The 16,940-nt window shown below is 36.5% G+C and overlaps 1 protein-coding gene across 1 annotated transcript in view; it reads right to left on the minus strand.

The window, feature by feature from the left end:
• APOB (apolipoprotein B) overlaps positions 1 to 15,140 on the minus strand; it is a 35,914-nt gene extending 20,774 nt beyond the window's left edge. The window contains exons 1-16 of the mRNA XM_054062816.1: positions 15,105 to 15,140; positions 12,348 to 12,463; positions 11,382 to 11,527; positions 9,522 to 9,675; positions 9,181 to 9,336; positions 8,134 to 8,258; positions 7,852 to 7,937; positions 6,892 to 7,111; positions 5,674 to 5,901; positions 5,365 to 5,482; positions 5,096 to 5,242; positions 3,828 to 4,039; positions 3,231 to 3,468; positions 2,511 to 2,687; positions 2,016 to 2,207; positions 1,089 to 1,256 (exon numbers count right to left, since the gene is read on the minus strand). Coding sequence (XP_053918791.1) covers positions 1,089 to 1,256; positions 2,016 to 2,207; positions 2,511 to 2,687; positions 3,231 to 3,468; positions 3,828 to 4,039; positions 5,096 to 5,242; positions 5,365 to 5,482; positions 5,674 to 5,901; positions 6,892 to 7,111; positions 7,852 to 7,937; positions 8,134 to 8,258; positions 9,181 to 9,336; positions 9,522 to 9,675; positions 11,382 to 11,527; positions 12,348 to 12,463; positions 15,105 to 15,135 — 2,514 coding nt within the window. The 5' untranslated portion in view covers positions 15,136 to 15,140. The remainder of the gene's footprint in view (positions 1 to 1,088; positions 1,257 to 2,015; positions 2,208 to 2,510; positions 2,688 to 3,230; positions 3,469 to 3,827; positions 4,040 to 5,095; positions 5,243 to 5,364; positions 5,483 to 5,673; positions 5,902 to 6,891; positions 7,112 to 7,851; positions 7,938 to 8,133; positions 8,259 to 9,180; positions 9,337 to 9,521; positions 9,676 to 11,381; positions 11,528 to 12,347; positions 12,464 to 15,104) is intronic.
• Between the last annotated feature and the right edge of the window lie 1,800 nt (positions 15,141 to 16,940).

Consider the following 16,940-nt stretch of genomic DNA (forward strand, 5'->3'; position numbering starts at 1 on the left):
GAATTTGCTATTAAAAAAATTGATTCCCCAGTCACTCAAGCCAAGGGACCACATAAATGGTGAATGTAATATAGCAAATACAGTAAGACGATAACACTAAGGAACCTTACCTACTTCCTTTAATGTAAAAATACTCACGCTTCATAAAGATTTTGTACATGGAGCTACTTGCAAGTATTTCTAAATCAGAACACAAGAGCCAGTTTTCCATTGTAAAAAATCTTAGCAGTTTTCAAAAACAATGAGTATTTGACAAAAAAGAAATAGATCCAAGATTTGAGTTTCTCTAAACAAAGCCCAGCTTATTTTCAAGCTTTTGGTTTGGCCCTTGCAGAAAGAAGGGATAGAATGCAAAATTCTGGAATAGATTGCAAAGCTAACTAAAAGGCAAGCAGTACTAAATTTGAGGATTTTTTAAATATTTTTACTTAAATCCTGTATACGGTAAAAAATTAAGACTTCAGACAAACTGAAACTATTGAGAAATTTATACAAAATGTTGACTAAATTAGAGAAAAATAGTTACTCAAACTGGAAAAAAGGATGGAAATATTTTACTTTTTTAATTTTAACTGGACAATTAATTTTGTGTCACATGCTCCGTAATTGTTGCAGTTTTAAAATGTTTCCTGTCAGATCAAAAAATGTTTCATTTAACTCAATTTTCAATATTTCTTGTAACTGAAAATCACAATTTTCAGTCTCTATTTGCCACATCAAAATTTTTTATTAAGTGTTTTGAATAGCAAATTCACACGCTGTCGCTTTTGTACTGTTCTCATGTGAAAGCTGGGAGAGACAAATAATCAGAGATTAAAGGGATTATTTTTGAAAGGGTGATTAAAATACTTTTAGTTCTTAAATTTTATTGTGTCTCATACTTAATTTATTATATGCATTACTTCTTATGTTAATGTAAATGTAATCCTCAAATTTACTGGAGAACTCTAATAAAGTAAGTTGGGGTTTTTTTCCATTTCAGGCTTATTTCATAATCTTTAAAATTCTTCTGGTGTTACATTTTTAACCCGAAATGAGATTATAGATTATTAAGAAGAGACAAAATAAAGACAGTTGTTGAGACTTACACTTTTTTGATTAAGCTTCAAAGCTACTTTGGCTCCAGGTGTTGCTATTCCAGACAAAGCGAACTTCAGTTGCAAACCTGCTCCAGTTGGAAGCTCAAACTCATTGTCCATGAAGATGTAGTGGACAAATAAATCTCTGTCAACACCTTTTGAGATGGCTTGTGCAATCTGTGAATCAAGCATGGAAATGAACACTAACAAATCCACATGTAGGAAAACATACATTTTATGCTTGAAAAACTGATCAGGAAATGATTCTAACTGTATAACCCTGAAATTAATTTCATATAGAGTAAAGAAACTAATTTCTATGGATTCCTTGCTTCAAAAAATATACTAAAGACTGTTTATCAAAATCTCAGCTTTAAACAAATATGAAGTTTTGTCACCCGCCTTGATACACGTAGGTCATCTGCCTCGATATACACATACAAAGGGGAATTGTTTTAGATAGTACGTAATATTCTGGCTTCCCCAAAGTTAATGGCGAAACATTTTTTTTTACTTCAATGAAAGAAGGGTTTTACCAATTTTTCCTAAAATGCACTACATCTTCTTTTCTTTTTAGCATAATGAATTATTGCTTACTATTAGTGTACATCTTTATAATTAGAAATTTAGCAGTATAACATAATGGCCAATATTAAGATCTTGGGCATTGTTCCAAGAGATATCTCAATCATACAATAAGATCTGAGCCTTCTCTTTTTCCTTTCCCTCTACCACCTTCCTTCCAGGAGGACTCCACTTGTTTATTCAAGAGCCTTCACAGGTTTCTCAGAGTCTGTCAGAGTAAATATTTTATTTTAAATAGTTTTATTTTCATGCTGGTATCAAACACCCATTCCTTACATAGACAAACAACATAAAAAGATATTGTAGAAAACCCCCAAATTAATAATACGCATTGATGCATCCGAAACATACCATCTCAGGCACAGTCTGAAGAGTTTTAATGCTCTTTAAAATCATGCTTCCCAGCAATTTGAAATCATTGAGTTTCATGTACCCAAGTTCTTCTCCCAGGATTCTCAGATATGCTCTTCCTTCAGGAGCTTCTTTGTTGCGCAATTCTTTCAGCATTTTTTCAAAGTTAAGCATTATTCCTTTCACGACATCCTGAAAATTCAGTCAGAAAGTAGCAAAAGAGATTTATGAGAAATTTGTAAGATTATATATGTAAAACGGTCATTTAGTGAATGTCAGCTAATCTGCACATGCACCTCCTACAGATTTGTCTTCAGACAAAGGTCCCTCCCACATACGATTAAGTAAAAAAAACATTGTTGAATAGGACTAAGGATTTCTATTTTGGTTTATCGAGGAGGAGAAAGGTTATATACAATAAAAAGGGTGGTGCTATAACTAGTATGTATAAAGATAGGAATGCCATGCTGTGCAGAGAAGGTTTTCAAGCTGTACCTGATCCTGCTTGCCATCCTGGGAGTAACCAAAATAGTCAGAAAGCATCTTGGAAACCTGCTTTGGCACTTTGCCGTCAACCCAGTACAAGGCCCTGCTTGCGGTGTCTGGGAAAAATCCCTTCTCTCCAAATAAAGCTTCCAGTGTTGGTTCAAATCCTTTTCCATCCAAGCCAAGCTGAAATGAACAGAACAACGCAATAATTGAGACAGTTTCCTAATTTCTTTGGAGCTTTACAACAGACTTTTTAGGGAACAAACAATGCATTTAAAGTTTAGCCTACAAGTCCGTGCTTCTTAAGGGGATATACAGAATACTAGGTCTTACAATTAACTTTATCTCTGTAGTGAGGTCTAACAAAAACCCTACACATAGGCTGTAGCTCACTTGAAATCTACTACAACTACTTCAGTATGTCAGTAATGATTCATTAGCATGAAGTCAATTTGTTACAGATGGGTTCATTTTACTCTAGCTGAGACCTTTAATAACTCCAACAGAGTCGTCCATCCAGTCAGTGGCAAGTGACATCACATAACGCATGGCTTGCTCTAAAGCCTATTGAGATCAAATGAAAGTCCCCTTGTAAGCATAGTAGTCTTTAGATTTCTCCCAAAGCTTGTAAAAACAATATATTATTCAGAGAAAGTTGTTATAAGCAAACAGAAATGAGAAAGAAAACAACTGAATACTAGCAAAAGTTTTTGATAATTTTCATACCTCAAAGATATCGCTTGGGCCAAATCCATACACATCCAGTGTCGTTTTTAGCATTGACTCTTTAGGAACATAGCTGGCTGGATCAAATATCACATTTCCCTCTACTTTAGCAGAGACAGGATCAAGTCCAGGTAGAGAAACTCTTTTGGAGATCTGATAATTTTGTGAGAATTTTCTGAAATCTTTGGCTGTTGGAAGCTGGTTTCCTTTCAGAGCTTCTTCAACTCGTCTTTTTAGACTAGGAAAGAGGACAACAATCCAGATGTTACGACTATAAATGCCAAAGACACATTTAGTCTTAGTTGAGAGGTTTCTTGCGTCACTTGCTCACATTCATACAACTGCGGTGATCGTAAATGGCTACTTCTCTGCCCATATTAAAAATAAACATAAGACTGAAGGGAAAGACTGTAAGTTGGCACTGCTCTGACAAAGCCATAAATTTGGTCAGCTGATGTTATTGTTCAAACAAAGAAAACAAAAAAGCAAACGAGAAAAAAAAAAAGGTGAAAAATGCACTGCTAAATGACTACCACTGAAGTTCGGGTCAGAACTTTGCTCTTCCTAGGAGATCAGTATATATTAAATTTTACGTACTTTTCAATGCCTACTTCTTCAGAGTCTAGGATGTTGGCGATGTGTGAGGCCATAAAGCTTTTCACTTGCTCATTCCTTTCCTTTGTGAGGACTCTCAAAATCTTTGTGAGGTCAGCTGGGGAAGGATTTTTCATCAGTATGAGATAAGATGCAAGGCGCTTCTCTGTAGGTGCATCCCCTTCTTGGAAAGCTTTCAGAAGTGCTGAACTGTCCTGTACAAAGAGAGAAACATTCACACTGATGAGCTGGGTAGTCAATGATACTGCTAAACCCTTTTGGGAATATATAGGATGAAATGATTTCTAGGATGTATATTTTTCAGGACTGCATAACTATTTCTATACCTTATTTCTTTAACTGACCAAAAATGTTTCATTTAAGCTGTTTTGATCAAGTTTCTTTTGATAGAAAATGTCACAGAAATTATGGTTTTATTAAAAGTGATTTTTTTATCCTATATCTAACAGGTTACTTTTTTTGATTAAAATACTGAGTTTTGACTGTTGGTAATTAGAAGTGTTCTGGTCTGCAGACCAATTCTCAGACTTTGGTATGAAGATCACGCAATTTAGGAAAAAAAGGCAACTGAAATTTTCTGCTACAGGAAAATTAAATACATAGAAAGTAAAAAAAAATTGAAAAACTTAAATGCTTGAAATTAAACTGAATGTGAGGATGTGAGCTCCAGCAGTTTCCAGGCTCCCAGACTTGTTCAGCCTTGTCTGGAAACAAGTGCGTGTCTCTTAGAGCAGAAATTTGTTGATATTGAAAGTGTTTGACTGTGTTAAGCTGAAGTGCTCTGTGTGATAACACTAAATCTTTAGGAAATGCTTGATGTCACTATAATGTAAATATAGATCTAACCAGTACTACTAACAACGACAACAAAATGCCACTATAAAATAGAGACCTGATTTTTTTCTTAGTTAAAACAATTAAAATCTGGAGTAATTCATTAGTAAAAAACACCTTTAAATAAGTAGAATTCCATTTAAGACTCTCTAACAGGAGCAGATCGAAACTTTCCATTTAAATTGAGACTATCTATACAAAGCAACTGTATCTCAAAGGAGAACCACCCACTGAGTCAGAAGTCTGCAGAAATTCTCAGATATGTGGATGGACACTGAACTAGCTAAAGGAGTTCAGCTAAAAGGAAGAAAGCAAGACTATGAAATAATGGGAATGTTTTCACATATTCAATAACTTCTGTAAACAGTCAAGGCGAACTGGAGACAATTTATGCTGGTTATTGTGACCCATTTTACCTCTTCAGTAACTGTCATTTTCCTGAATGCCTGGATGGCTGCTTTCTGAACTGAAAGTGATGCAGCTTCATTTCTGATACATGTCTTAAGAAAAGATTTCACGTTGGGTTTAGCTTTCTCCATTACTGCACCCATGTTTCCAATAGCCTGTTAGTGATGAAAACATAGAAAGATGATAAGCATTTTTTCTCTACCAAGAGAAGCAGAGTAATAGATGTGCTACAGGCTAAAATAACAGCCTGCCTAAGGAAAGAAGGAAATAAAAATACCCGAAGGGTGAGGTATGTGAGTTCATCTTCACCAGAACAATCAGTGCCAAGCAGTGATACCATGAAGTCTGCAACATCTGTTATTTCCTCTGTCACAATCGGCTTCTCATTGTAGAACCTAAACAGAGAAACGCATTAGAAGCGAATAGAGAAAATGGGAAATATCTATTTATTTTTTATTCTCAAAGACCAAATTCCTGACAATAATAATAAAAAATCCTTAGAAAATGACTACTCTTAGGGTTTATCCTAAGCATTGTAATGTTTTGTTGAGATTATTATGTACTGCTTAATACTGTCATCACTTACTTAGTAACCGAATGACTCAAGCCATAAAGAGAAGCTCGACTTGGCTGATACTGGGCCATGTTAAGAATTTCCCGGATTCTTTTTGGAGTTGGAGAAGGTAATAGTCCCAGGGTATATGTGACCAGGTCTACCACAAGTGGATTCACGTTTCCAGTTCTCAGTATTTGAAGGACTGCACCATAGCACTCTGGAGTCCCACACTGAGTCAGGGCCTGAACTGTGATGGAACTGAAAGAAAAACAGATGAGTTTGTTTAATTGATTCCCTGTTTGCATTATCACTGCAAGCTGCATGATTGAAACAAACATTTGACAGGTGTATTAAGGTGTTTTGATGTACATGATGTATGCTTTCTGTGCGACTGGAAGCAAATAACACAATTGCTTATCAAAAAGAAGCTTTTTAGTTTTACAAGTTATGTCACTTATATGACGAGGTAGGTGTTAACGCTATCATTACGGTCACATATTTTTGTTCTCTACAACAGACTTTCCCACAACCTTAAGTACTATAATGTAATATATTGAACCAGACTGAGGCTCTTTTCCCACTATAGATTGAGGAAATAAAGTATGCGAAGATTGACTCAAATCCAGCTAGGACAAAAGAGTGAGAGCGGGGACTGGAGGGCAGAGTCAGACCAAAGAACTTCGCTTTTTCATGTTGCCAAAAATCTCACTTTCAAAACTGTATTGTTTTGGATAAGTCAGGCTCGGGAGTTTGGAATTACAGTCACTGTCCTTTGGTGAAACTGCACAAAAGATATTTGGCTATAATAACATATCCATATGATTACACCTGGCATACGTGGTTGGGATAGTGGTGGTGAGAAAACTCCTGTGCTGGGCTGTGTCATCCTCTAAGTTCTAGCTCAGCTTCTCCTATAAGATTCTATTGGGGAATGACCATAAGCGTATTAGCTCTTCACAGACAGCCAGAACCTTCATATCTATTTGAATGTTTAAGCTGTTCGCTTATATTTAATGTTCAGATTCCAATTAACAACTGAGCATTTCTGATGGAAAAATGTGAAATCCACAGGTTTTACTCTCTCTTCCTTATTTCTCTCTCTAGATCATTCTGATGATACTTATCTTGCTGAAGGACATCTAAATAACCTCTAATTTAAAACCATTTGCAGCAAATCATCAACTTTAGAATGGATTTACTACAGCATGGATATGTGGTATGCTTGCATAATGATCCGTTGTAACATACCTTGAAGTTTCCACCATCTTTGGTAGAAGAGAGTGGAGAGTTGTGTTATGTAAACTCCTAAGTCCAGAAACAAATTTGTAAAAGAGTTTCGCTCTCTGCTGATTCTGCTGAGAGGCTGCAAGTTTCTGTAGTTCCTGAAGGATTTTCAGAACAGCATCCCCCTGCCTGGGAAATCTGGCATCTGCACTTTCTAGTGCAAGTCCTTTCTCTCCCAGTTCATCTAGCAATTAAAAAAAAAATGCATTCTTTATGTCATTATCAAGGAACAATGTTAATTTTTATCTTCTGTCATACACTCAGTATAAATATAAATTCTGTAGATTGTTTTATATGAAAATTGTTGAATTTTAAGAGCTCAACAGTTTCTACTGGAATTTAAATAGACATTTAAAAAATATTAATAGTACCTATTTGCATAAATTGCTTTGAATTTTTATGAAGATGATTTCTTACCAACTTTTATATTAGCACAGTTTGGTTTTTGGCTTTTGATGAATATATCTTAGGATAAGTATGCTATGAGTAGGAATAACAACTGCATATCAAAAAAGGGCGTTTCAGAACCAAACGTGATCACAGACTGTTTATATTTGCCAGTTGAAGCTTCAAGTTGCACAAGAAGTGTTTTACCCCTAAAAAGGGATCACTAAAGTAATTTCCAATAAGATTAAACTTGCTTTCCAAATAAATCATAACTTTTTAATTGTAAAGAATAATTTCAAAATAAAAATGAAAGATAAAAGTATTTAAAATTACAGAGTGGTTTTAAACTGCACAATTTCCCACTTCCTACACAAACCTATTGATCAAATTTCATTAAAAGTTCTCGATTGTTTTGGTCCCCTCAACTTCATTGTCAGTGAATTCAGTATTTAAAAAAAAAATAAAAAATTGTTCCTGCATTTGACCTGTTTTTATATTTTGTCCCTGTATTGATATGACTGAGAATTGCAGCTATACCTCCATCAAAATTTTTGTTGCTGATTTTCGGGGTATCTTCAAGCTTCAGTGTCTGGTTGACCTCTGTCATCATGCCATAGCGATTTCTGGCAAACAAAGGAAAAATTAAAAAAATTAGTTCTTCAGTTGAGTTAAGGTACCTTTGAGGTGTCTTGCCATGACTTCCACCTCCTTGAAAACACAGGGAATATTTGGGTATGAAGTCAGGGCACAATGTGCTACACCACCACTAAAAATGAAAGTTTATGAAGAAAGAGTCTTGCTAAACAGCGAGCAACCTACTTGTATGAAGAAGGCAGAAACAGGTGTTTTTCACTGCAGACAGCATCTCTTATGTGCCTTTTCTTTGCATCAATATTGTAATGACAGAATTGAGTGCTTCTTAGAAGGGTAGATAATGGGATGTTCTGTAAAATAAATAGTTTGGCAGTGATTTTACTGATTAGTATAAGTAACAAACACCGTTATAAAGGCTCCTACAGTTTTCCTGTAATATTAATAACTACAATATACGGGAAACAAAGGTACGTAACTGGAATGATTCTCACACAAAGACAAAATTATGCCAGCATCAATCTCCAGTCTTAAGTCTTCACAGGCAAAAATCCCACTGAATTTTCCCTCAGGCCTTACTGAGGTGTTTGGCTTAGTAGTTACTTCATGACTGATCCCCTGCTGCCTACAACAAAGGACTCCTTCATAGAAGCCAGTCTGTAATTTTTAGAGTAGTTCAGGCCCCCCATAATAGCTGGTGCTCTTTTTAATTTCACTGTTATTATATGCATTTTAAAGATCTCTAAAACAAGCTGTAAAAATGGCAGAAATTACAAAATGTGGGTTTTTAGCATAATATGAAATCCTTGGGTTTTTTTTCTTTTCAGAGAAAACACTCAAAAGTACAGATACCAGGAAAAAATCTGCCAATATTCATGTAAAAACTGCACTTAGTCTTTCTGGATTCACAGGCCGCCTGAACAGCATGTCAAACCATTTACTTTGGGCCATTTTGAACCCCCACCCCTCCTGCACATCATATATACATTATGGTTTTGATGATATTTTACACGAATAGGGACCAACTCCATCTATGAAAAGCTCTTGTTTAAAAATTCAAGAGAAGAACATGAAAGAAGGTAATTACTCTGTCTGCATCTGCTTTTGTCTATTGACTGCCAACAAAACCACAGTCTGATCTAATGCAAAGGTGCAGAAAACCTATTTAAGCTTTTGGAAAATATATACAAAATTTACTTGGTGTAGTAGTTCTGGATGATTTTAAGTGATATGGTGAAGAATGTTTGATCCTAAAATTTTTAATGCTATACTTACTAATCCTTTTACAACAGCAATGGGGCTGACAAAATCTCTGATGGGACTGAAGTTGTCACAGGCTTTCAGGTCTCTGTTAATTGAAATTTCTTCTGCAACAATTCCTTTTCTAGATTTGAATTCAACTTCACTGTCACACTTCCCATATGCAGTATCCTGGAAAGAAGAAATAAGTCAGTGTATTTGTTCATGCTGCCAGGCATTTTCTGATCTATCTGAAAGGCACCTTTTCTCATCTGAATTTTCAGGTCTTTTGCAAATTTCATTCAGGATTAACTCTATTATGTGAGTTTTCTTCTATTTCTTAAGGAAATAAGGTGAATGCTTTTCAAAATACTTACCATGGAAATTGTTTTCACATTTTCTACTGTTTCTGTTGGCACAAGTAGAGCTGAGATGATGCCTCTCTTGAGATTCAGTACATTCAAAGGTTCATCCTTCTCTGGGTACAGCTTGACTTTTGTTCCATCCTGAATGCTGAATTTTAGCTCATGTCTGTCCAAAAAATCCCCAACATTAGTATGAAATCATGTTAAAGGCAGCCAGTAAAGAACATTATCAATAAACTGCTGGGCTACAGCTAAAGCATCGTATTTGTCTTGGTCTATCATTATTTACTATTCACTGTTGTTACTGTTACAGAATACTACTACTGAAGCCGCAAAATTCTAACCAAGGACACCCTGATATCAGCAGACTACGTCATTTAAGGACAAGCAAATATCAAGAGCAATTGCTGGAAGTCAGAATTGCACAAATTCATAGAATCATAGAATCACCAGGTTGGAAAGGAACCACTGGATCATCGAGTCCAACCATTCCTAACACTCCCTTAAACCATGTCCCTCAGCACTTCATCCACCCGTTCCTTAAACACCTCCAGGGAAGGTGACTCGACCCCCTCCCTGGGCAGCCTTTCCAGTGCCCAATGACTCTTTCCATGAAGAATTTTTTTCTGATATCCAGCCTGAACCTCCCCTGATGGAGCTTCAGGCCATTCCCCCTTGTCCTGTCCCCTGTCACCTGGGAGAAGAGCCCAGCTCCCTCTTCTCCACACCCTCCTTTCAGGTAGTTGTAGAGAGTAATAAGGTCTCCCCTCAGCCTCCTCTTCTCCAGGCTAAACAACCCCAGCTCTCTCAGCCACTCCTTGCAAGACTTGTTCTCCAGCCCCTTCACCAGCTTCATTGCTCAACAGCTCCAGCTTCGTTCAGAGAGGAGAAAAGCAAATTTTTGGAGTAAGGTAATTATTAACAACTGAAATAGGCTAAAAAATATAAAATATTGGGAATGATTCTCTACTAGTTGCAGTTTTTTAATAAAACCTTGATTATTTTCTGAAAAATACATTGTCTCTAGCTTTTTTGAGATCTATGGCTTGAAACAAGTTGGAGTGGATACTGTGGTATTGAAACGAGCGTGAAGGCGCATGAGTAAAACATGCATGCACAAGCACTGGAAACTAGTTGGGCGGAGGGAGCACTAGCAAAAACTCAGGAAAGCAGATAAGTAAGGAAAAGATAAGTTGCATAGGTCATTAAAGACTATGATAGGAAACCTGGACTTCAGTCTCAAATGCCCTTCTATTGCACAGTCTTTGTACCACGTCAGCAAAGAAAAATTATCTTAAAATGGCTGCAGATAGCTGTTTGAGAATTTGCTTACAAGAAGGAATATTCTGCTTGCAATAATCTTCTAGGGAACTACACAACAGTTTCCTGATGTAGGTGATATAAATGAAAAAGACATTCCAGGTGAAAATTCTGGATGGAAAAAAGCCTTAGAATCATAGAATTATAGGATGGTTAATGTTGGAAAAGACTTTTAAAGGTCATCTAGTCCAACCTCCTGGCAGTAATCAGGGACAATTTCAACTAGGTCAGAGTTCATCCAACCTGACCTTGATTGTTTCCAGGGTTGGGGCTTCCATCACCTCTCTGGGCAACCTGTGCCAATGTTTCACCATCCTCCTTGCAAAAAAGAAAACCATTTCCCTACTAGCAACTGAGAACTGTGCCAGGTTAGCCCTAAATTACAACAGGGAGAGTTTTGCTGTGCAACCAACTTATAAATTTGCCATTTATCATGAAATGTGTTCTATGTCTGGAAAAAACATGGTCAGGGCAGACACTAATATTAGAGCCTATTCAATGTTAAGGCTGCAAATACTGATGAATTTGATATTGATAAATGATATTGCTTACTTGGACATGGCACTTGCAAAGTCCTCTGAGTTCTTTGACTTTTTCAGCATGGCCCTTCCCTCAGTGTCAACACCCAATGTCTCCCTCAGGGAGCAATGCATTGTCCTCAGGATGAAGTGGCATAGCTGTGGTACCTCCAGTTCAACCTGAAACCACAAATACAGTCTCTTTATCCTTTATTTCCTTATTATGTTCCCGGAATCATCCCGTTGCAGGTTTGGTAAAGTGTCAGAATTGCTCGGCTAGCAGCTGTTGGGAAAAATTCCAAGATACCCTAAATAGGTAAAGATAACTTGAGGGAGAAGATACGAAAGCAGATATTTGCTTGGCTAATGGCATGGAGTAGAGAAGAGTATAGTAAAGAAGCAACTTGAAAATCTATAATAGAAGATTTATTGTAGAACTGAATGACAACTTTAGTCATTACACTGATCAGGGTTTAGATTCTATCAGGATAGCATGTGCTAAATAAAAAAATAATTTTCCCAGTTATTGCACTTAAGAAAACAAATTGCTATGGGAACATTTTTGGGCAAGATTGTGGGACATCGGGTAATCAGGTAGACATCCTACAGTCCTGATTGTGGCTTGACTTCTATCACCAGCAGGCTATCAAGTGGTCTTCATGGCATCAGTGAATGGCTTAGTTCAGCTCTAGAATTGTTTGATCGACATTGGTAGACTCAGCCTGGAAGCAAAAAAAAACTGAACTACCAGCAGCTCTTCTCCCTCTCCCATGTAAAAGTATAGCCAGATGAGGATTGAATTGCAGTGATGCAGTGGTATGGAGGACTTCTGCCTCCTTAGTGCCTTCTGTCTAGGACAGGGAGGCCTTACCCTTCAGGACTCTCAACATGAGCCTTTCAATAGAATGATCTTCCAAAAAACACCGAAGGAGGCTCCCCGGTTGCTCCCATGTATTCAGTATACAGTTCCAATGGTTGGTATTTATTTCTCTTTCCCTACCTTGCAAGTGATCTTTGAACCGCTTCGAGAATCTGCTGTTCCCGTGATCCCACTTGACGTTTCCACTTCATATGAGTAAACGTATTTTCTGAGGTGTTTAAATCTGGTTGCATCTTCTGCAATTAGTAAAACAAGAGTACTTTCATAACTTGGGCAGGATGTGAATACTTAGAACTTTACAATTAACACATTATTGTGTAACTAAAATGAATGCCACATATAAAGGAAGCATCAGGACCCTACCACTATTTCTTTTTATATTAGCTACAGAAGAATTTTCAGACAAAGAAGCAACGAATTCATGTCAGCTGGATACTTCCTTAAGCATAAATTATAGCTAAGAGAAAACTTCTATGGAGAAGCATAAGTTTTTGTGTCCACTGCGCTCTTTGATGAGATCTGACAATACGACCTTATCTGACCTTCAAACCATGCCCCATCGAACTTAATGACAAAACCAGGAGAAAACACACGATGTGGAAGTGGTTTAAAAATTACCCTACTTGTTCTAAATTAAACCAGTCAAATGTTGGTCTTCATTTTGGCTCTGATTTTTTCATCGTGATTCAAATGCAAGGAGTTACTTTATCTGAGTCACACGACTGAGACTGAAAGAAAATAAACCCAGAAAGAGACAGAACTCCAAAATTAGCATTCCTTAATACCATTTCACCTGAATCTACAGAGTACCTTTCTGTCCCAGGCCCTCCTGAAACATGATCTGCTCTAATACACTAATTAGATTTGCAAATTTTACTAGCATAGACTCTTTTTAAAGGACATCAATTTAGTTCTGTGAAGAGCACCCAGAACAAGGCAAAAGCCCTAATTTATGAGTAAGAATAAGGCAGGAAGGTGTATTGATAGAGATGTTTCTCCTTTTATCAAAGGAAGCCCCAAAACCTAATGGGCTTCCTCAAAGGGATTAATTTCACCTGTGTTTAATCTGTCTCTGTTGTTTTTCAAGGCAATTCGTCTGTAATTTTAAATCCTACAAGCAGGAATAAATGGGGTAATAGAGATATAAAGAAAAAAATATTTTTGTTCAGTGTGAAATACAGGGATATAAGATCTTCTTTTAGTGTCTGGAATGCATAATGCAGGCCAAAGAATGTCTTCAATTACAATTCACTCCCATTATAACTGCAGGCATCATTTTAAAATAAATATACGTTCAGGCATTTTAAGTGACCATATTAGAGCAGTTTAGGTCTGTCTGAACCAGAAGAATGGTTCCTCTCTGTTTAGGCTGAGCATCTCCCTGGGACTGTGACATTGTTGTGATGCTGAGTGAAAAGCAATTTCCTCTGTGGTTATTCATGACTATCTGAAAACATTATTATAAAAACTTTATCTACTTTTATAGAAAAAAAAATGGTAAAGTCATCCCAATGTAAACCCACATCTACCATCAAAGCTGTATCATTTTGCCTGCCTATACCTGTCATGAATGTAGTTTACTCTTCCTCTTATATAAAATATTTGTCATGTCACAGGCCAATGATCTTGCCATTTATGCCATGGAACTGCATACTTAGAAAGGAGAATAGAAAATTACTATAAATCTCGAATTTCCTCCCTGGACTATCACTTTTATAAGCTTTAGATGCTTTAGTAGTGTTTTAACAGAGATTACTTTCATGTAATGGCTGAACAGAATTGATATAATTAATACTGGCTATCATAAAGTAATAAGTGTCTTACAAAAACTTGTGAACCGAATTAAGTTATCTAACTAACAATAAAACTAAGTGCCATAAAAAAAAATTCAACACTCTTCCTGTCACTTCTGCCTATTCTGGACTATAGTGCTGCTTAATAATTCCTCAAATTTTTGCCACAACAGCATCTACTATGCTAAAGCCAAAAGTATAATTATTGCTTTATTTCCTGCTTTTAAATGGAAATAAATTGAAAAGCAATAGGGAAATGATAAGATTAGAAATGCAAATACCAAATAATTTATTATATCAACAAGACAGAAGCCAGCAGTGAAGCCCACAAGTCTTTGAATTGGTTTGAGCAGCTGAAATAAGCCAAATCGCCTGGAGATGGTGCTAAAGCACCCAACAAGTGAAAAAAAAAAACACCCTGAAGTTCCAAGGGATAAAGAACAAAACAACTAATTTGTTACTTTGACCCCATGGTGGAACATTGTGTATCTAACCAAGCAGTCAGGGCCAGTCAGAGTTCATTACAAAGATAGGGCAAAAAGTCAGCATTTCCTGAGTCTCCTATTTAAAGAAATTGCTGTCTTTGCTCACGGAGTTGATGATTTATTCCACAGGTATTTAGTTAGATAGCGAACTGCAATTCCGTGGGTTTAGAACCAACCACGAAGGGTAAACGAGAAGTGAGATTCAGCCCATGGTAAAGTGTAAGGTACATAACCTCACAGCTAAAGCTGCACATCTGATAAACAGAGAATTCTGGATTAAGGAATTTGTACCCTGGCAACTAAGAAAGCAGAAGAATAGTGGAAAGTAGTTTCTTAAAGGGAGCTTTCTAAAAGTTTAGAAATGTAATCTCAGCTTCTCTGATCTTAGGAAAGTTTTTAAATTCTTTGAGCCTCAGCCTTATAGATAATTAAATACCTAAAATAAATGGCAATACAGGCTTCAGAATACCACCATCACTTTTCTTTCAGTTATTTCATGGGAAGAGATTCACAGAATAGGAAAAGTTCAAGCTTTGAAAAGTCTATTCAGTTAATACAGTGACATAAGATAACAAAGGCAAATGCAAGGAAACACTTACTTGAACATCCTGGATTTCCACTTTCAGGCATTTCTTCTTCTGCAAAGAGTGAAAACAAGAATTAAAAGCTGGAAAAACACTTTATAGCTATAAAATAATGGATATGGAAACAAAAGCAGAAACACTACCTTTTCGTCCTAAGACCTTTCTAATCCATACCAACTTTTGAGTTAGTTTGGTACACTTACTTAAATAATAATGCTATTGTTAACATTGACAGTACAGTCAAATCTTAAGAGAGCTACAGTAGTTGCCTTGATATTGTGAAATAAGGCTTCAGAAAAGGATCTTTAAGTCAATGAATTAAATTATTTTGATTTAAACTGAGGAGGATCAGCTTCAAGGTTAACAAGTATTTTTAAAAGCCCTATGTAATGTGAAATAGAGAGTTTATGGGCACAAAGTGTAGAGGCAGACAGATGAAACGTACCATATAACATGGCTTACTTTAAAATTTTAGTCTGTTTGAGCACACAAAAATATTGCATAATGGATCAATGGCTCTATTTTGCTTTTTGTGCATTTGAAAAAGTACAACTTTTATCATTAATAGTATAATTCCCTGCTTTTAGATCCTTTCTTAATATTGACAGTTCATTCTTTGGAGGAAAATAGTACTGATTAGAAGCCTAGACAACTGTTTGCTCCAGTCTGTCTGTAGTATGTCCCATATGACTCTATTTAAAATGAAATAAAATAGAATATAATCTAGTAAATTTGCCACATTCATTCTATTGTATGTCATTCTTTAGGCATCACACATAAATGTCAGTACTTTTTGCAACATTCTTTGCCATTTCCAAGTTGTCATTCTGAGAATTCTAAGGTTGATCACTCTATAGATACAGAGTGTTATATTAGTTATAGTAACAGTAATAGCAATTGTAATACTGCTATTGCTTTTCCAGTAGTAACAACATTATTAATAGCCATTAGAAAAAGATGGAGCCTTTAAAATTGTGTACTATCATTTAACAACAGAATATTAGTTCAAAAAAGGTATGTCTATGATTATTTCAACCTGCAAATAAAACCAAACCTGCATAACTGGCCCCAGACTCACTTCACTCCTTAAGGTACCTGAAGTCTTAAGTAACACTACAGTATCATATGCTAAAAATCCACTTATAGGGAGGCAAGGATAGCTCACAATCCACAGCATCATATTGATCTAAGGTCTTTGCTGATCTTTGGAGAAAAACTCTACTGACCTACTTCTTTTACTACTAAGACTGATGACTATGTCACTTTTACACAAAATAGTTGTTCAGACACCAGTACTGCCTGCCAAATACATTTTGCTTTATTGCTCCATCATCACATTTGCTGCAAAATAGTTTGGCAAGAGATGGAATATATCTGTATGATATCTTCAAGCTACAATAAACGTGATCGAAAGACACCAAGCCACAATCGCGGCTTTCTTCTATGATGGGATTGTCCTGTGATGGTGCAGTCCTACAAAAGGAAGAGATTATTGCCACATTTACCCTCTCTAATTCTAACAGCCACTGTCCTGTTGGTTTTTGCGTTACTGTTGTTTTAATGGGTTCATAAAGAAAGCAGCAAAAAGCACTAAGGTAAAAGGCAGTACTTACGTGTGAGAACACCGCTGCTGAGCAGCAGCAAGAGCAGCAAGAGCTGCGCAGGGCCCATGGTGAGCCCCGAACCCTCTTGTTGCTCTTGCTTTTCCTCTGTTTTTCCTTTCCTCCCCCCTTCACCTCTCCTCTACCACCTCTGAGGGAGAATGAGCCTTCTGACTTGGACTTCCATTTATATAGTCTGTAGCAAGCAGCTGAGGCGTACGGTTTAGAAAGCTCGGAGCAAATTGCCAAA

This window comes from Cuculus canorus, chromosome 3 (genome assembly GCF_017976375.1).
Source record: "Cuculus canorus isolate bCucCan1 chromosome 3, bCucCan1.pri, whole genome shotgun sequence".
In the NCBI taxonomy this organism is placed as follows: domain Eukaryota; kingdom Metazoa; phylum Chordata; class Aves; order Cuculiformes; family Cuculidae; genus Cuculus; species Cuculus canorus.